General features: G+C 39.8%; 1 protein-coding gene across 7 annotated transcripts in view; it reads left to right on the top strand.

Annotated features, from left to right (window-relative positions):
• LOC125901746 (glutamate receptor-interacting protein 2-like) overlaps window positions 1-10,940 on the top strand; it is a 438,014-nt gene extending 427,074 nt beyond the window's left edge. For all 7 annotated transcript variants that reach the window (XM_049597920.1, XM_049597754.1, XM_049597836.1 and 4 more), the window contains exons 21-25: window positions 1,826-1,940; window positions 2,760-2,973; window positions 3,160-3,368; window positions 6,563-6,709; window positions 7,953-10,940. In XM_049597920.1, coding sequence (XP_049453877.1) covers window positions 1,826-1,940; window positions 2,760-2,973; window positions 3,160-3,368; window positions 6,563-6,709; window positions 7,953-8,114 — 847 coding nt within the window. In that variant the 3' untranslated portion in view covers window positions 8,115-10,940. The remainder of the gene's footprint in view (window positions 1-1,825; window positions 1,941-2,759; window positions 2,974-3,159; window positions 3,369-6,562; window positions 6,710-7,952) is intronic.
• The last annotated feature ends 10,956 nt before the right edge of the window (window positions 10,941-21,896 follow it).

The raw sequence follows: 21,896 nt of genomic DNA, 5'->3' as shown, positions 1-21,896 counted from the left end.
CTGCCTCAAACCTAAGTTACTACCTACTGTAAGTTATTCATGTCCCTTTAAGCCTAGTTCACATTACACGATTTTCACCCTGATTTTGCGTCGTGGAGACTATCGCAATCTTTTGAGTGTTCATACCTGGCAACATATGTTTCTGTCAGTGGGAGTCTCACCAACTGCATTACGACCAGTGTGTGCCCACCGCAAGATTTCACCACCGAGTCCTCGCCGACAGAGCCCCAGATATTGCGGTGATGTCACCAAACTTGGAGACGACACATCGTAAAGGCATGGATATTCTTTATTATCCTGGGTCCAAACACAACGCGCTCCCCGTGATCCTGTGGACGCTGCCATTGTTGTTGTTGCTTGCTGGCTTGTCAGTGTTGCCAGATCTTGGGAGAGAAACAAGCAACCAGGGCTATGGAAACAAGCCCAAAAGAAGTGACTATCATGTGTTTAAATAACTTATTAGACAGATATATATAGAGGAAGGTGACGTTTAGAGAGCAAGCCCAAATAAGCAACTCCACTTTAGAAACAAGCCCAAAGTCGTGGCTAACAAGTGGACCTGGCAACCCTGCAGCTTGTCCTCCTCATATTTCTTCCGTCGTCCTGCGTGATGACGTGGGATGTATCCCGCCTCTCATTGGCTGATGCTTTATGTCAGTTGTGTCACACTTCTCCAGTTTTCTATAATGCCAGATATCCAGTCCCAGTCGCAGATGAGGGGACGACTTGCTCTTAGGCTTGTTCACACATGAGGACTCATCGTGGCAGACTATCTGCCGACTCACCTTCGACCCAAGGTGACTCTCAAGATCCTCTGCGACGTCAAAATGGGTGGTGGCAGTGAAAATCGTGTAATGTGAACTAGGCTTGAGTCGTAAGAGTCCTCAGATCAAAAGAATCAAAAGCGTTTTTCATAAAAATTAATCCAAGTTGTGAGTATTGTTTTAACAGGATAAAATGGTGTAATATTCATACTGGTTTAATAAAAACAATTTGATTGTATTTCCCGATCTTTGTTGAGCAACAGTTTTGTGTGAAATTAATTAAATGCCTGTCCCAAATGCAGGCCTGTTGGTTTCAGTGGCAAATAATAGCCCAGGATACTAATTGAAGTTTTACGGTGAACAAAATTTTCTTATCACTCTAACTGATTGACTGTCTGCATATGTTCCTAACTCTGTCTCATTTTAATCACCCAAGCTGATGTTTTAGCTCTGAAACAGAGTGATGTATTTGATTCTCTGGTCCATGTGCCTGTATCAGCACCAGGCATTTGTGTTGAAGTGGAGATTTCAGTGTGGAGGTTGAGTCATGAAGCCAGTGAGACTGACTGAGTAGTATCTGTGTGTTTGTGTCTGCGTGTGTATAGTGATGAGTCAGGAGGTTAAGCCTTGTGAGGATAGCAACATTCACTGGGGTTATATAACGCTAATGGGGGCGGAGAGATGGAGAGGAAGGATGAGGCGAGAAATAAATCAGCTGCACAGTGAAAGTGAATTAATCTTGTCAGTCAAGGACACTCGGTGTTAAAAGATTACTCATGTTGGATTTAACCAGAACGAATGGCCTTGCCCTGCACTGACACCGCTCTGTCTTCACAGCGGCTTTGTAGATGATGCTGATGCCCCATTGAATCCCGCCCTGATGTGCAGACATATTTGTTCACATGACAATGGCTCTTGGTTGCTGTTGTAGGGTACATACAAGGCTCATGTTATAGAGGAAAAGCCCAGTCTACATAATATATTAAGTCATGACCAACATGTAGGTTTGTCTTGTTACCAAAGCAGCTCCATTTAATGTCATGTGTTTGTGTGTTTGACAGATTTATTGGCCAACAACCAGACGGTATTCTGTTGGATCCAGATGACAGTTTCTGGTGTCAGGCGCTTGAGGATCTGGAGACCTGTGGCCAGTCAGAACTACTCAGAGAGATCGAGGTCAGTTTGCATGTGAGCATCCACTTCTAACTTCTCTGATTTTCAACCAGCGTTGTATCAAAACAGCGTGGGTAGTGTGTGTGTGTGTGTGTGTGTGTGTGTGTGTGAGGGTGCACAAATGCCCTGAGTGTTTACACTGCAGTCTGTTTCACAGCTGCCGGCTGCAGCGCTCTCACTCAATAGTGGACCAGTTTCAAAAATGGTTGCCTCTATTAGTCACATCAACACAAGAACATGAGGACATAGGTTGTAAAAATCCTGAAGTTACCCTTTAAACTGGGCTTATACTTGATGCAAGGAGTTGGCAGTCCTGCTATAGGCTTTGTTAAATAACTAAACATTGGACTTTACCAGCTGGTAACACCCACAACATTAAATAGATCTATTGTACATGATTAGGCTGTAGCTTTGATGATATTCCCCATGATGACTGTGTATAGTTTTTCATTTACTTTGTGATATAGAGTGATAGTAGGCTTTACACATACCTATACTATATATATATATATATATATATATATACATATCTGTTTTGCATTTTCCCAGAACACTACATAGCAGCTATGTGTGTAGGCTCAGTAGCAACAGCTTAAGCCCTTAAAGCGCTATTTTAAATCCAGCTTTATGTGCACAGTAGTGACATCACAGTACCGAAAACATTATAACAGAAAACCATAAACACACTAAGCCACTGGGCAAATATCGCAAGACCATGACGTAGGCTTTACTGGCTTTTTTACCATCAGTCTCATTCACATTAAAGGTTTTTGCTGAAGTAGAAGAGCGTTTGTATGTGTGTGGTTGTTTTGGTCTGTGCAGGCATCCATCATGACAGGAACAGCCATCAGTCTGGGTGTAGACGGTGTCAACAAGCCTCCAGCTGAGCCCATACTGAGCCACAGCAGGATGAGCCCGCTGAGGAGAAACTCTCTCCTGCACCAGGGAAACCTGCTGCATCAGGGTACACACCTCCACCAGGGTGCCCATCTGCATGAAGAGGCCCACCTGCATGAAGAGGCTCAGCTCCACCAAGGTAATTTATCAATAGATGCCACAGAGCCAAAGGAAGTTGTGTCCCTCAGCTCATGATATAGGACTGACAAAAAGAGAAAAGAGTCTAGTACAATGTCTCTTATGTTCAAATGTGTTGCTGTGTACAGTAATGTTCACTAAATGCTTTTTAATTGTATTTAAAAACTAACTTTTACATTCCACCCAGACCCCCACCTGCTCCAGGAGGCCCATTTCAACCATGAGGCCCACCTGCACCAGGGGGCCCACATCCACCAAGATAACCAGTCCCCTCTCCTGCACCACGAGCCCAAGGCCAAGGCCACATTGAGAGTGTCAGAGAGGACGTGGGAATCTCGTCGGATCAAAGAGGAGATGCAGGGGATTCTGTCCCCGACGCCTTTGGAGCTGCACAAAGTGAGTTCAAACCTCCGTCTGAAGACGCCGTCAGGACCTGGATTATATGTTGGTAGGATTAAGTAAAGTGAGGGCTTGAGTGTTGTGTAAACACTGCGGGACAAGAACAAATGTAAAGCAAAGCCATTTTGACTCAAAGTTTAGTGGGAAAATAAGTTCAGTAAAGGGTTGGGCGCACATTGGATTACTGGGGAAGAGGAAAACGGAAATCAACAGGAAAAAAAAAGGTGCGACGTGCTGTTAGCAAGAATATCTAGTTCATCCAGGTGTCAGTGCAGCGTCTCATGCTCTGTTTAAAGGAATAGTTCTGCCTTTTGGGGAATATGCTTAATGCCATCTTGTTGAGAGTTAGGTAAGAAGCTCGATATCATCATTTCAGTGTTACTTTAACTTCAAACCGTCTGCTCTGAGACAGATCACTCACCTCCAGCTCTCACATTTTTCCACATTTATCTGTATCTTGTATCTGTTGACACAAAAAAATGCCACTGAATGAACTAAGTCATTTTGTGTTGGGAGTTTTCATCTTAATAAGCCTTTTTCACAACAGACATTTTTACTTGTCATAGTAGAAAATAACATTAAGGACACTCACACTGGCGCTGTTTGGTCTGCTTTAAACGAACCCTGGTCCGCTTCCATGGATAGTTCGGTTCATTTGGAGTGGTGTGAAAGCTCATTTGAACTCTGGCATGGACCAAACGAACGAACCCTGGTCCGCTTGAAAACTGGGGGTCTTGCAAGTGAACACTGGTGCGGTTCGCTTACAGTGGGAAATGCAGACTATCCAGTGAACCAAAGAGAGGAAGTGACAGAGAGTGCAGTGCATTTTGGGTAGAAAAGAAACAAAGCCAGCAGTGCGAACTATAAGAATCAGAGGTGAAAAAAGAAAAAGTTGGAAAATGTCTCGTGGGCAGACGAGTAGTGAGGAGGTGCAGGCACTTGTGACTACCCACAAGAACAATGAGGTTTTTAAAGGGGATGGATTTCCATTTTTGGTCCTGGCCAATCGATGAGCCAGGTTTTCTTCTTCCTCATGCTTTTTTTCTTCCTGGTCAGTTGTTATTTCGGGCAATACCACCCCCAAACGAGCAGCTGTTCTGCGTGACCAGGAGGTTTGGTCCACTTTAAAAAGTGCAGTGTGAAAGTGAACCGAACCAAATGAAGGTGTGAATTTTTTTGCCATTCCCCACCCAATCGACCTGAATCCCCTGGACTATCCTGGTGTGAATGTGCCCTGAGTTTCTACTCAAGTGTCCCAGTAAGCCATGACAGGGTGCCACAGTGCCAGGAACCTGACACCAAAGCACCTCAATAAATTTCAGCCATCATTAGTTGTTTTGTTTCCTGGCCCGTTTGCACAAATTTTAGATTGATTAACTTTAATACAGCTCATGTAACAATGACATTTTTAAGAGTTTGAGAAAGTCAATACATTTTTACAGTGCAGGATATTATGTAATACAGAACATACAGTATAGCAACCCCCCCCCGGCAGCAGTTGTGCTGCTACGCGTCCTCGTCCTCCTATGGATTTACAATTACGACTTTATACAAGGGTTTGTTCAAACGTGAGCCGTTCAGGGAATGAGAAATACATTTGTTTTCCACAGGGAGAAAATACATTAAAATCTGTTTTACTGATGGACTCGCTGGCCATCAGCCAAGATGTTACAGCCTCTAAATGGTGTCTCATTAAAAAACCATACAGTATTCATACATCATGTTATGTCATCATTTTTGTTAACCCACAGTTCTCAGCAAAACATCTGGTCTGCATTACCAATTATAAACCCTCCTCGCATTTATCCTGCAGTTGTACTGTATTAAGCAGCGGTCGCCTCTCGAGCATTTATCCTGCTTGTAATTATGCTTCAGTGAAACATGCAGCAGGGTGAATACTGCACAGAAGAATCTCATTGTGCCATTACACCAGTCCCTGTTGTCCTCCTTCAAGAAAACAATACAGAAACCCCTCAATTCATTTTGAGTGTGCTGGAGGATTTTTCTGTCTGCACAGTTTTGTCCTGTTTTTAAGAACTCAAAGACTTGCTGTGCCACAAAAATCGTTTTGGTTCGTTTGTGGTGAGAACGTGTTCCAACCTCATTCCAACCCAACTGCAGTCACATGACACATTGTTTGGGTTAAACATGAGCATGTTACAGTCCTGGAGGATTATTAATGTGCACCTCCTCCTGTACTGCCTTAATATGCACATTCAGCACATCCAATGCATCAAAACATCGTTTTCTATTTTCTGTACGGTTTGACTAAAATGAACAATGACAGCAATATAGTCCATCATAGTGTCCAGTGATTGCATACTGTAATATTTCACCAAAGATAGTATGGAATTGCTATGTAAAATTGAACAGTAGATGGTCCACAGCCTTTATATTTTAAAAGTTAACTACATCAATTAATTAATTTGAAAGCACCTTAATGTCTCCTGCCTGTGGCCTGTGGCTGAGTTCTGCCTCTATATTTCCATCAGCCTCCTGCTATTAATAAATAAATAACTGGTTATTGACATTTGTGAATCAATGCCGATTCTTGTCGTTCTTGTGTTTATCGTGATGCATCTAAGAATCGATTACTTCCCCCACCGCTAGCGCAGTGGTTCTCAACCTTTATTGTGTCATGGACCCCTAAATCAATACACGTTAGGTCACACACCACCATTTGTTAAGATCTTACTTCAGGAATCTCCAGCTGAAAAGATTTTAAATGTTAAATATGATTAAGACCATGCTCTCTTCTCTAGGGAATTAAATATGTGAAAATAAACTCTTTCCCATTTTCTTTTGACCCCTGGAATTTTCCCAGAGACCACTTGGGGACCTAGGGACCGTTCAATCAGAGGCAAACTGACTCAAGAATGGTTGGCTCATTTATTTTGTGCGGAATAGGAGCACAGACGACTGACCAGTCATTTCCTTTTACGCTGCTGATTGACTGGTCATGCACGTTGCCTCAAGTGCAGCTTTTATCAGAAAACATTACATTGTGATGTGAAACTCTATCAGATAGTGCAAACTTTTTGTGCTTAGTTTGTTGTGTCAGGGCTCTTCAGGACAACCTCTGCTGACAGCTGCTGCCTTCGCATTCACATTTCAACTTGGTTTACACTAAACTGAGTAAAAAGATTCAATGTCACCACAGCAACCTCACATCCTTGTGCTGTCTTCTGTAGGTGACGGTGATAAAGGACCCAGAGATCGATGACTTTGGCTTCAGCGTGTCAGATGGCTTCTTGGAGAAAGGAGTTTACGTCAACATGATCAGACCTGACGGGCCAGCTGACAGAGCCGGGCTCAAACCCTACGACAGGATCCTACAGGTAATGAAAAGGAAATCTGTTGAATGTTTGAGGGTGTTAAAATCTGTATCTGTGCAACAGCGTCAAACTTCAAACCCTTGTACACATAAAGGCCCAAGGTTATGACAAGGCAACAGGACAAGCTTTACGGCTTAAAAACAGGGCTGTACCGAATGTCGTTTTTTACATCCAAAGCATCTATTGAGGTTTTCCAATGAAGTTTGGAATGTCCACTGTCATATTTTAGGATAAAAGGATATTCACGTCTAAGAGCTCATTTATGCTCAACGTTAGATAAAGAGATGAAGACAGATGGAGTCCATGGGCTGAGTAAATTTCGTTCGTACTTGTGCACGTTTCCTGAAAGCTTATGGATACACGTGAAATGGAACAGCACAGGAGACGACAAAGAAATGTAAATATTAGCAGAATTAAACATATTGGTGATATATAACATACGTAGCGAAAGTAGCGAAAATAATTGTCCGTGCATATAATAGCCAACACTGCCTCCATTTTGAGGTACAATATTACAACCTCCTCCACTGTCACCTCGTTTGTTGTTGAGTGAAACTTTTGACTCTGCTCTTTAGTGCCATCTACTGGCTGTATCTATACCATCATAAATCTATACCACCCACTTTATATAGTGCTGTACTGAATCGTGTACTGAACATGTTTATGTATTCAGTTTTGTCGAGCTGTGAGTATCACGTAGGTTTACATCACCAAAGGTTTATGACAAAATCACTTGACGACACAGACTCCAGTGTGCGCACAGAGAGAGAGAGGAGAGGGAGAGAGGCTGTGCTGCTGCCAGAGGAGCCGCTGACTGATTTCCCTCTGAGCAGTAAGTCGCTAAAAGAGTTCTGAGAAGTCCGGGGCTGTTCATAAAACATTCAGGACACTACAGTTTATTCCACACTACTGAAGCTGCTCCTCTTTTTGGAACCACCGCGAAGTCTGTAATAATTTTGCTTTCAGCCACACCTGTTGTTGCTGTGGGTAACAGTATGACATCAATATGTCAACAAGTCATCAACAAGCATCACAATATGAATTTTTACTATGATATTAAAAATGATACCAGTATTATCATGAACAAGATGTTATGGCACACCCCTAAAAGCAAATATGGTTTGCTGCTGTATTGATGCTCCAAATGTCGCATACAGAACCGTTAAGGAATGGTTTGTCTCAATATTTGACACTTAACCAACAGCAGTACCATTTACCTGAGCAGCCTCTCTCCGTCTTTGTCCAGGTGAACCACGTGAGGACGAGGGACTTTGACTGCTGCCTGGCGGTGCCTCTGATCACAGAGGCTGGGGACAGACTGGAATTGGTCATCAGTCGCAACCCGCTGGCAAACGACGAGGACGCAGAGGACAATAACAACACTTTAGACCACCCACTAGACCTGTAACACAACACACACACACACAAACAAAAAGACAGACAGATGAATCTCTGGACATACACACACATGTATTCACTCTGTCACACTCAGGCAGGAGATATACTCAAACTGGTGATGAAGTGCAAAGTTGTATCTACAGGAACTGGCCCAAACACACACACTCCACCGGCTTGCAATAATTCTACTTAAACACAGAGACTCCTTAAGGAACACACACACACACACACACACACACACACACACACAGAAACACACACCTGCATGCTCACACAGTCACCCCCTCCCATTCACACCGGGTTGAACTGCTGTCGTATCGTATATTTCTCCATGGAAGCACTGGCTCAGTGCAGAGAAACCACCAGAGACACTCTCCTGAAAGCTGGCTCGGAGTCCTCGCAGTGTTGCTCCAACATAAACAACCACTTACTTGGCACTTTAACCAGCCATTACGGATTCTGACTCTTTAAATATTGTTTTTACTTAAAACAAATGAATAAAAACCTGCAATTTGGGTGAGGTAATTTCAGCTGTTTGTAATGCCAGGCCACAGGTTTATAGAGGTTTCTAGTGCCGGGGATCTGCCTTATTACATAATATTGTAGGTGATTTTAGGAAATTTAAAGTGAAACTGCCTCGCTCAGTTTGCAGGTTTTATTTGTTTTAAGAACGGCTGTTGACACTTTCTTGAGGACTGGACCAACGGTTGATAGAGGAACTGTTTCAGACTTTGGTCTACACAGATGTAGCCATAATAGAAGTCCATATTGCTGCTAAGAGTCAAATACTGCTGCTCCAATGCAATTCACTCAATTAATTTCCTGGTAAAGTCAAGTTTAGCTCTTTTTTCACTTGTCGCATTAAGGTGGACTTCTATATTGGATACCTTTGCACATCATAAGGTCCAAACAGTGATATAAACAAGGAAAAATTAAATTTGTGCCATCATTACAAGGTTAAGATGATGATGTCATCACAACTGCCAAACTTTTTTTTTGATCCAGTTAGAGGAAAGAGAACGAAGGATAGGAGTTGCTTTCCTCTCTGACGAAACATGGCATCTTTAAAGGATTTATTAGCAAAGGCAACTTTTGCTGCAACACACTTGTGGAGATGCCCCGGAGAAAACTGTGTTGCCAACAGAAGAACATTTTCTTGCAACATTTAGGAGATTATTGCCCCTTGTTTGCTTGTTTTGGGTTTTGCTGGGAGAGTTGCCAATCTACATTGCCCAGTTTGCCACCACAGTTGTCTGAGAGCACCTCGGCTCATTGCTGGTCTACAAAGTCAAACAGCAGTAGCTACTGTATACATTTTAGAAGCAGAGCTCATGATTGGAGTCAAGGTTCAGAATAATCATTAGTAACACCAATTTTTGCCGTTAAAGCTGCTGTGTGAAGCACTTAAGAGAAATTTAGTCCCACATAAATTTTCAGACATTAGTATAATTGCTATAAACAAACATGATGAACGAGTCTGTCACAGCCTCAACACTGTATTTTACACTGTGAGCCACAGGGGCAGGTTCAGGGGATAATTGCTTTATGACACAAAACAGGATTAAAGCAATATTCCTCAGCAACAAACAGATAAAGCTGGTGAGTTTCTGGTGAAAACAAATGGTAGCAGACATGAAAGGCTGATGGGAACATATTAATCCAACATGGTTCATCTTTACAGTAAACAGGGAAACGTGTAATATAGGGTCCGTTTGTTATTTCCACTGGCGTACATCAGAATTCACACAGATATTCAATACTTTAGAACAGTGCTGACTTACTATAACTAAAGGTAACACCAAAGATTGTTTGAGAAATATACATTACTTATGTGCAGAGGCAAAGATTTGCTTCACTCACCAGCCGATCCTGGTCAGGACAGTATTACCAGTTGAGCAGTGACGCTAGCTGGCTGGATAGTGGATAATACCAAAGACGGTGGATAAACCAAGACAGTCCACTGCTAGTCAGTTTCCTGTATCAGTGTCACGTGGGGTTTTCGACCACCACGCCCTTTCGGAGACTAACAGCAGGTCCTGAGTCCATTGACTTCAGTGGGAGAAATGAACGTGATTACAGATTATGGCCGATTCTTTCGCCCCATAGTCAGGGAAGCAAATATTGGACCCATTTATCACAAGCCACATATCTTCAGAACATTCCGACATCAAAATGGCAAATTTCAGATGGACAAATCAGGAGAAAATGTACCTGTTTCTGTCTCAACAACACACTCTCGCGAGATCTGGCAACAGATATCTCCTCTCTGGTGCTGAAATCAGTGCAGTTTCACTCTTCACTGCAGAGCTGCTGACATTTTCCAAAACTAAAAATAAACGGTCCATGAAAAAAATATTTTTTCCAGCGGATGTCTTAGTTACAACATGATTGAGCTAACTGGAGTAGTTTTATGTTGTATCTGACAACGGGAGGCTTTTAACATCCTGATGTTAGCTTTGCTAACTGTCCCTGTCAGCTGCAGCCACTGATGATTTCTAGACATCGTGATTTCCCTAAACTGAATAAATACCACACATAGCAACACAAAACTGCTTTGCTAGCTCAATCATGTTGCAACTAAGATATCCGCTGGAAAAAATATGTTTTTCACGGCCCATTTAATGAGTTACTGAGTTATTACAGACACCGCTAACGGCTAACAAGTAACGGTTAGCCCAGCTAATCTACGATAACCATGTTATTAATTACAAAACGTGCATACAGAAATAGTAATGTTTGTTCAATCATTGTGTTTATAGACTTTACAAACATCAGATTAGTCTAAACAGTGATATAGTGACTTGAAAAATGTGATATATATATATATATGGAGAACCGCCAATCAAAGACGAGTATATATATATATATACTCGTCTTTGATTGGCGGTTCAAAGACGAGTATATATATATATATACTCGTCTTTGATTGGCGGTTCTCCATCATCTTAAATTGGGGTACGGGGGACAACGCCTACTTAGGAGATCGGAAATGTATACCATTTCATACAATGGGAGTATATTGTAGGTGGGCCATCTTGTAGTAATCCAGTATCCTTGATAATACAGAGTGGCAGTGGCTAGCTAACCAGTGTTACATGAATATTAATATCAGCTTTGCTGAGGTGAAGCGTAGTGCCAGTACCTCTAAGAAGAAAAGCAAAATTAACCTATTGACTGACATGCATAAGTAGTCACAAATATTATCAATGCTTCAACAGTTATCAGTTCACATTCCTCCTCGATGGATAGCTAGCCCCACCTATGTTGCTTATGTTAAGATTTTAGCGCACCAGTGTAAACAAGCAAAATCAAAACACAAGTTACACCCTCTTTGCTACATAAAGCAGCAGGGGTCACAGGCAATCCAGCTGTAATTAAAAGACAAAAATCCAAGCATCAACAGCACCACTGTTTTGGAAGAGATGCTACTAATCATCACCACCACAGTCTCATTTATAACAGGCTATTACAACTACTTTGACAACTGATGTTTAAACGTTCCACACAGCACCTTCAAATGTATCGATCAAGCATGAACGCTGAACTGTTAGTGCTGTTTGACTTTGTAGGGAAGACTGGCCCTTTAACAATACAACAAACATGAACAAAGTTAACAGTATCATCTGCAAACATAGAGACTGAATTCATCAAGATAATGAAGCTAAGAACCGAGCTGATTAGACAAGGAACAAGTCACACACACAAACACACGCATGCATTCTTACACAGCAGGGCCAGCATGCACAGATAACGCAAGGACATGAGACAATGCAGTTTGTATGTCATTATGTGTTCGACTTAACATTTGTCTGGCTGTGGTATACTGTCTCTGTTTCTGATGTGCATGCACATGGGTGTGTCAGTACATTCTATGTTAGTGGGTGTATCTGAAAGGGTTTGTATACCTGCTGTTACCCAGTCGATTTGGCTAAATGAAACCGCTTAATTCTCAACGTCGCTGTGGGTTAACTTTAGGATGCAGGTGGTCTTTAAACTTACATAGAGTGTTTCAAAGTGGGAGGAGCCAGTTGTTCCAGAAGTATCGCCATTTTAAATTCTTCTTTTAATGATGTCTGTGGTGTGACTCAACGTAGTAACTTAAGATTCTGTGACATAAAATCTTGATTATGCTCCTTTAGATTTATGTTATGCTACTCACCTTTAATTATCTTAACATTGTTTCTGAGAAATCATGATCTCTCTGTCAGTTAGACACGGTGGATGGCTCTAAATACTACAATACCCATGAGCCTTGGTTGCAGGTGCTTTGGAGCCAAGTCAGAGGTGCGAATTAGAGCTGTAGTGAATACAAAATGCAAAAACAAAACACTGTCTCATAGTCCAGGAGCAGTCCCCAGTGCTGAAAAATGAAGTCCTAAAAACAGTAGTTCCTCTAATGGCCACTTGAGGCCGACTCCAAGAGTGAATCAATCCTCATAGACAGCCATGTTAAATGCAGAACATAACAGCCAACATAAACACATGTAGCCTGGTACAAAAAATAATTTTGGTCTCTGCAGTCAATTTCTCTTTTCAACTGTACGGGGAGTGAATTTTTATAAATCACCCATTTATAAGTAGGGCCAGACCGATATGGATTTTTGGGGGCCAATGCCGATTCCAATATTATGGAATAAAAAAATCGATATATCGGCTGATTAAATTTTTATGTTTTTCAAACGAAATACCTGCTTTTGGTGGCTTAAATATAGTTCAAACACTTGTTACAAAGATATAAATTGAAGGAAGAACATTTTACTATTTTCAAATACTTTTATTATCAGAAATTCTGTGGAACAAGCAGCATATTATGAACAATTTGAACACAAAATAAATCAAAAATATGATGTGCAAAAAGGCAGTAAACCTCTGGGAAATAAAATAATCATGCAAAGTCTATGTGAATTAAGACATTCACATGTATGTTCACAGTACCAGAGTTCTACTTATTATTGCCAATTTAACAGAGGTAGGTTATAGTGCAAAAAGTAACACAAGGACATCATTTCTAAGTAAAACACCATATTCCCTGCATTTTATTAGTGATGAAAATATAAGTGTTAACATCAGCGTCAATCGGCCAACTTTTATAAGTTATTTACGCATATTTAAAGTTATGCGTATTAAGGGTGTGGCTTCTTTGAGTGGCAGGTGGGTGCTGGGGTACCCCAGATTCAGAGTATAGACGTAGCTGTCACTATTTAAGTGTGTTTTCAGTTCATGAAAGTTGACATTTTGGTCACCAAAAAAGTCTTGTTCAACATTTGGTTGGGCTTAAAGACTCTCTAAGGAGTCAAATGTTCAGTTTTTACGGAAAGAGCTAGGGTTGTACCGGAAACAGAATTATGTCAGTGGAATCAGATTTGGCCATTTAATACAAATATGTAATGATTAGTTTTTTCCGTATGAAGTTTTAAAGTTTGAACGGAGCTCAGCGGGACATTTAGTGTCACAGCAGCATTCATGTAATATAGTAAACAAGCTAATAGCGCTAATGACGGATCGGAAATGTGCAACCACATCTTTTGCTGACACTAGATATCAAACAAAGCCAGAGATTGTGTTGTATTAAGCATCTGGGAGCTGTAAATTCACCACCTCTAAGCAGAACAGAGAAGATAATGTTATCTCGGAGCAGTTTACAGTTAACCATAGCTGCTGTGCTAACCAAGCTAGCAGTTAGCATTAGGTTAAGCTCAACCCTCTCGTCCAAATACGGTCACTTTTGGCTCTAAAAATCCAAGATGGCAGCAGCCAAAATGCCAAACTCGAGGCTTCAAAATGCACTCCACAAACCAATGGGTGACGGCCATTGTTTTATACAGCTTATGGTCAGTTGATAGTCCTCTCAACGGCATAATCTTTAGCTTCCACCAGCGGTTAGCAATGCAAGTAACAGATCTTGAATCCGTGATTGAATGTGTCGTACCAAAATGCACCGATGCGACTTCAGAGCAAAGAATTAGACATTTCCTAACACTTCATCTCTTGCAATGATGACTCGAACTGGAGAGTTTTTCGTCTGAGATGTGGAAATGCTCCAGCTGTCAGTGCGCCCGAAATAGCTCCACTCACTTTGCAACTCTGTCTTATTATACCCACATACCAAGCTCCAAGAAACCCGAACCTCTCATTTAACTACTTTTCTTTAACAATCCCATCTCTCCTCACCAACTATTTTTGGTCCGTTTGGTAACAGCAGATTCCTTCCACTTCCTTCACCTCCTGTCTTTGCGATTTTCTCTTATTCCTGCCAAAACTTTCTTTGCCCTTATTATGTGTGGATTAACAGCAATGAGACTGGCTGTCGCTTCCCCTCCTACTGCACTTGGCAGAGTGTGTGTGTGTGTGTGTGTGTGTGTGACAGTGTATGTGACACAGAGAAAAGAGTGTATACGGGTCTGATGGTACATTTTTATGTGTGTGTGTCTCTGTGTGTTAGCACAAAAGAGGAACTAATATGAGTGTACAGAGTGTGTGTAACAGAGTACGTACAACACAGAGACACACAGGATTAATACATGCGAGAGTGTGTGTGTGTGTGTGTGAGAGAGTGAAAGAGAGAGGAGACAGAGAATAGCCTTTGTCCTCTGAAGGATTGGAAAATTTTTCGACAGGAACAATCACAACCTCTGTTCTCTCTCTCGCGCTCTCACTGTTTGTATGTCTCCCACTCTTTCCTCACATTGTTACATAATACAGTTTGAATCCAGCTGCTCCCTTTGAGATCACCCATGTATGTGTGTGTGTGTGTGTGTCTGTCTGTGTGTGTGAATGAGGGAGCCTGTGTGTATATGACTATCAGAACGTGTGTGTCTGTGTGTGTGTGTCGAGGCTTCTGTGTGTATACATGTGTGTCTACATGTACGTATAAGGATGTCATTTTTTTCCCTTTTAAGCATGTATGAGCGTTTGAGCGTGTGTGTGTGTGTGTGTGTGTGTGTGTGTGTGTGTGTGTGTCGAGGGAGAGCCAGGTGGTGTACATTTCATTGTACAGCGGTGATATTTTTGAGGGCCGGGGGCCGTTCCAAAACCCTGACGAGACTGAAAACAATATAAACTCAGTTTTTTTGTGTGAGCGAGCTGGAGAAAGACAACTTTTTTTCATAAATAACAACAACAAAAAAAAGGGACATTCTCTCCAAGCACTTACTAATAAATAAAAAAAGAAGCACACTGTTGAATACCATGCACTGTAAGTATTTTCATGTACAACGGAACAAACGTGTCTGAGTGTTTTTTACGCAATGTCAAGTGGCCAAAAAAGAAAAAAGAGTTTTGTAAAGCAACAACAACAAAAAAAAGACAAAATGCTGAGAAAAGCCTTCCAAATTTGTTCTGTTGGTTTTTATGTATGTATGTATGTATGTACGTATGTGTGGTCATCCATACTCCCTATGCATTTCTGGGTCAAAGGTCAGTTTAAAGCCCAATCCGGAATCGCAACAAAAGTCCCATGGATGAGTGAAGTTTATAAGAAAATATAAAGCTTCACCCCAGTTGTTTAATGTAATAAATGTAACAAATGACACAGTTAAAATGACTAAACAGTAAATTACTGTGACAAAGTAGGACTGATATGGCGACTATTTTAAATTACAATACAAATGATTGAGTCACTAATGTGTTGAATTTAAGGGGAGAAACGTCCTAAAACAGATTAGGCTATGCTGCAGCTGCACACGCCGGCCTGTGGTCATTAGCCCCGAAACCGTTATAGGATGTCATTTCATTTGACAAATGATTACATAATCAGACATTTATTACATCATCAGCTGCAGTCGCTTTCACGTTCATGCCTGCCGTTCCTGCCTGCCTCCTTCAAACACACAATATATATTGTGTTTTTATGGCTCATCTAAGCCTAAAGCTTAAAAAGAAGCCAGTGCCTGATCAAGAGGATGCTGGATCTAATCTCTTAGCCAGGAGGGAAAACCAAGCCAGGGAAGTCGCATTCCTCTTTTCCCATAATGACAGCGTTGGCGGCGGGCCACTGCTCTGTTTCTTTAACAAGTTCCTGTTGAAGATGGAGCACGTGCTGGAGTTTCTACTGCATGAGTTGTTATTGTGCAATGTAAGCCGGTCATTGGGGAACAGTGCTGACCCATGGCACATCACGTGCATTAAGGACAAATGCATTGCATGCAAATATTAAAAAAAAAAAAAAAAAGAAAAATATCACATTGTATCAGAATATATGGTGAATCTCGCACAGTGGCCATGATTCAACAGCTACACATGAAATTATAGTAACTTCATCAACCTAATTTCATGCAACAATATATATGAAATAAAATGTAATGTAAATATAGACAGTATTTACATTTTTATTATCATAACTTTTAATGATAAATTATACTTTAAATTTTTTCAAAAGGCCAGACAGCAAAGTTTCCTCTGCCTGTGGGAGATAACAGTTAACTAGCTAACCATAGTGTCCTGTCAGCTAACCATTAGCTCAATTTATAACCCAAATACATTTAGCTACATCGTAGCACTTAGTCAGCTAACCATTAGCTAAACTTACAACCATGTTCATTTTGCTACATCAAAAGTCAGCTAACCATTAGCCTTAGCCTTACAACCCAGATACATTTAGCTTCATCATAACATAGCACTAAGTCAGCTAACCATTAGCTAAACTTACAACCCAGGTACATTTACCCGCGTCATAGCTATAGCACTTAGTCCGCTAACCATTAGCCTAACTTTCAGCCCAGAAACATTTAAGTTAGCTACATCATAGCTGTAGCACTAATTTAACCCAACTTACAACCTAGAGACATTTAACTGTATCACAACTGCAGTACTTAGTCAGCTATTAGCTTAACTTACAGACCTGATAACTTTAGCTACACCATAAGTCAGCTAACCTTAGCCTAACTTACAACCCAGGTACATTTAGCTACAATATAACGATAGGACTTAGCAAGCTAACCTTTAGCTTTCTGCAGAGGAAACTGTAGTTACCGGTAATTTGCTAATCATAGTATCTGTTATGCTAAATAACAGCATTCTGCCCAATTCATTTAAGAAGCTAACAATAATGACCTTACTGTAAATATGAATATAAACTTCCTCACTGGACCTGAACTGTGGCTGTGACTCTACGGAATGAAAACATTTCAACAGTTTCAAAAAATAATCTCCATGACTCCATATTATAAAGATTAAATAATTTTAAAAAGATGTTTGACAAGTGGCATCAAAGCTTGTTGCGATTCTGGATTGGGCCGTTAATAATGTATGCGTTGATATTGTGTATTTTTTTCAAACTGTGTAAAGTTCTATTCTATGTAATATAGTATTTTTATATGACAATATTACTCTTCCAAAACATGGGAGAAAATACAAAAACAAAAATGATCAAAGGGAAAAATAAAATGTATAACTTTGTTGTTGTTGTCGTTTTGTTTTTTTCATTTTCTATGAAACAAAGAGTGTACTGCTATACTTCTCTTTTCGAGAAGAACATGAGAAAAGATCAGACGTAAGAACAATAAAATGTCTAATTTTATGTCGGGTGACTGCTCTGGTGTTATTTCGGTGTGTCTTTGTGATTTTATATGTAATCCAGATACTTCAGTGATATACGGTCATGTGTGAATGAATGAAGTGACGGCTGGACAGACTGTGTTTTCCACCCAAAATTCAGGAACTTCAGAACTAATTTTAAAGTAACCTGGTTTTAATATTTGTTCCTTGCCAAAACGTCATGTTATGAAGGCCCAGGATACATCGTGGTATGAGTCTCAGATCATAAACATGCTCGAGGAACTTTTGCAGAATTTTATAGTTCCTAAATGTTTTGGGGGAAACAAGCCAAGTGTTTGTGTGGAGAAAGGATGAATGTACAATGCAATGTACTGTGTGTTTGTGTATATTGGAAGTGTGTATCTTGGTGTCTGTGTGTGTCCTTACACTACACGTGATCTTATTTCCCCCCACTCTGCTAAATAACATGGTTCATTTTATGTGTATATACTGTTCTGTACATTCTGCTGACTTAATTATTCCCAAGAGTCCACTGTTACATAACAGGCCCAACACACACACACTCAAAGCAGTAACACATGGAGAAGTATTTCAATACCCAACGGCACATTATTTTGTACATTCACACACACAAATGTACAAACATGCATGTAAACAAGCCAATGTTGAAACTGGAAATTCTGTCTCTGGACTGTATCACAGGTCTTCATTACAATTTTCCACAGGCAGTGGTGGAAAGAACAAAAACTAAAGCTGGGGAAAGAAAGACCTGAAGACCAGCTTAAAACAGGGCCGTAAATTACAGGGGACACAGAGGGGACATGTGCCCTGCACTTTTTACAGAACTAAAACTAGCATATATATTTAAAAAACCGTGACATCACGCTAATAACAACAATCCCTTCTGGGTAGAGAACTGGTGACTGTTTTGAGCTGCAGATATGTGAATTTGGCAAACCTGTTTATTTCTGCTGTCATTTTCAGTCTTAACTGTAACATTTAAATATATATAGTTAAACATGGTGGTCTGACTTATGTGACGTTTCTGCTTATTTGTACTGTGTTGCTTTGCTATCATCTTTGATAAACCAAATCTACCAGCGAGGGGTGGGGGAAAAATTTGATTCTTAGATCCATTGCGATGCGGATGTGGATGATTCAGCGTAGATTCACAAATGCCAATAATGGATTATGTAATTGATTGTCCATAACATGATGTTGATGTAACAAAAGAGGCGAAACTCAACTGCAAAGTCAGTGTGGCACCTGGACAGTCTACAGCACTGATAAGCTAAAGTTAACTTGTACTTATTCATCTTCACAAAAGACAGCGGTTGCAAGCTTGTTTTAATTATTGCCTAAATAATTACATTTGCGAGGTGAACATGAAGTATATATTGTGATTACTTACTGACACCATCACCCAGAGACGAACATTAACGAGAAGAGCAGTGATCAGCATGTAAACCAGCTGACCAACACACGCTGCAGCGTTAACCAAATCAAAACACCTCTGTGGTGAAGAAAAGAACTCCCTGCTGGATCACCAAAAGTCTGCTATATTTAAAAAGATTTAAATCCCTTCCTTTTAAAAGAATAAATCCCGTTGAAAGACTTTTTTCGACATACGATACTATGACTTTTGGTGACCATGAAAGCACGATCTTTTTTCAACATACTATACTATGACTGTTGGTGACCATGGAAGCACAATCTTTTTTCGACATACTATACTATGACTTTTGGTGACCATGGAAGCACAATCTTTTTTCGACATGCTATGCTATGACTGTTGGTGACCATCAAAGCGTGACTTTTTTCAACATACTATACTATGACTGTTGGTGACCATGAAAGCACCATCTTTTTTCGACATACTATACTATGACTTTTGGTGACCATGGAAGCACAATCTTTTTTCGACATGCTATACTATGACTTTTGGTGACCATGGAAGCACGATCTTTTTCCACATACTATACTATGACTTTTGGTGACCATGGAAGCACGATCTTTTTTCGACATGCTATACTATGACTTTTGGTGACCATGGAAGCACGATCTTTTTTCGACATACTATACTATGACTTTTGGTGACCATGAAAGCTCGACTTTTCGACATACTGTACTATGACTTTGGTGACCATTAAACTGCAAATCTTTCGACATACTATAATATGACTTTTGGTGACCATGGAAGTGCAACTTTTTACTATGACTTTTGGTGACCATGATGGTGATACTTTTTTCGACATACTATACTATGACTGTTGGTGACCATCAAAGCTCGACTTTTTTCAACATACTATACTATGACTTTTGGTGACCAGATCATGAGGTGCCTGGAGATTCTCACCCCTACTACCAGCACAGAATCCAACTGTACTGCTGTGGGCAGGGCCGCAGCAAAATGTAGTTTTTAGAAAAAAACAATTCTAAAAAAGTCAATATTGGATTAATTATACACTATGTTTGGAATATTTTCACTGCTTTACCTTACACAATAACTGATGGAGACAGTGGTAGACCAACAACTCTCCCAGTTGTGTAAAGTAAAATTACTGTTTTTGTCAGTGGAGTCTGGTGGCTTTGAGATAACGGCTTCAGTTCTCCGTCAGAAAGACAGTCTGATGGCAAGGAAAAGCAGTGAAAATATTCTATACATAGCGTACACTTATGCCGATATTATTTTTTTTAGGTGGTTAAAAAAAAAAAAAAAAAAAAGTAATCGAGGCAACATTTGCTCAGCGCTGTTTAATTTTTTCTACCCAGTAGTTCTTGTAAGTAAAGAATGAATCTGTTGAAATCTTTACAGTGTTGTGAGTATCCATTATAGTGGAGTGTTTGTTTTAACATTGTAAGAGGAGATACATTTTGAAATGTGGCACTTCATAGGGTTTAATGGACTTAACCTTTTTTTATGTATCTCCAAAAGAGATAAAAACCTTTTTTTTTTGCATACTTTGTTTCATATTAACATTTTTTGAAAATGCATTTTACTGCTCATTTAACACATTTTCTTCATGGCATCAATGTTTTTGTTGCATTTCAACTGTGCCAATATATCATATACTGCCTTAAGTAAAAGTGACTGTCTTTTAAAAAAGATGGCAACTTTGGATTTCAAAACCTCTGGGCTGTAGGTTTATGATAAAAACATAGTTTGATATTTATGTTGCTTTCAGGTCTAGAGCAGATATTAGTGCAAATTTGAACTAAACCCAAGCAACAGGTGAAAAATTACATGAGATTAATTACTTCCACACTTCAATAGGGGTTTTACTCTTCAGTGAGTCAATGCATTGATCAATTTTATCTCCTTTTGCTAAATAAAATATTTTTGTCACAACTGTCCATTTCATGAAGGGGAGATATCAAAATCATGAGAAAGCATGGTTGTGTTTAGCTCTGAAAAAATGAAGCCATTTTGAGGATTTGTGTCTGTGAGCCACCTTTGCCATCAAAATTCCACCCATGCTTAAAACCAACAAAGACTGGACAAACCACACTGAACCATTGACTTCTACCATCGCACGAAGACACGAAGACTTGTTTCAGTCTTCACAGCCAGAGAGGAGCACGTAAAGAAGCACATTGGGCAACAGGTAAAGTATGGTTAGAGTTGTATTACCAGGAAAGACACCAACAAGGGTTATTTATTTATTTTTGATGACATACTGTAACGTATTTTCATAATTTTTGAAAACATACTATACTATGATGTTGTTGTCATGATTTTTGACGACATACTATACTACAACGTTTTTTCATAATTTTTGACGACATATTATACTATGACATTTTTTCATGATTTTTAACGACATACGATACTATGACAATTTTTAATGATTTTTGACGGCATACTATACTACAATGTTTTTTCATAATTTTTGACGACATATTATACTATATTTTTTCATGATTTTTGACGACATACGATACTATGACAATTTTTAATGATTTTTGACGGCATACTATACTACAGTATGACAATTTTTCATGATTTTTGACGACATACTATACTACAATGTTTTTTCATAATTTTTGACGACATATTATACTATGACATTTTTTCATGATTTTTGACGACATACGATACTATGACAATTTTTAATGATTTTTGACGACATATACTACAATGATTTTTCATGATTTTTGACGACATACTATACTATGATGCTTTTTCATCATTTTTGATGACATACTATACTATGACGTTTTTTCATAATTTTTGATGACATACTATACTGCAGTATGACAATTTTTCATGATTTTTGACGACATACTATACTATGAC

The sequence above is a fragment of the Epinephelus fuscoguttatus genome, linkage group LG1 (genome assembly GCF_011397635.1).
Source record: "Epinephelus fuscoguttatus linkage group LG1, E.fuscoguttatus.final_Chr_v1".
Lineage (NCBI taxonomy): Eukaryota > Metazoa > Chordata > Actinopteri > Perciformes > Serranidae > Epinephelus > Epinephelus fuscoguttatus.
The sequence above is the reverse complement of the archived record's forward strand: the minus strand, read 5'-3'. Positions and strand labels throughout refer to the sequence as shown.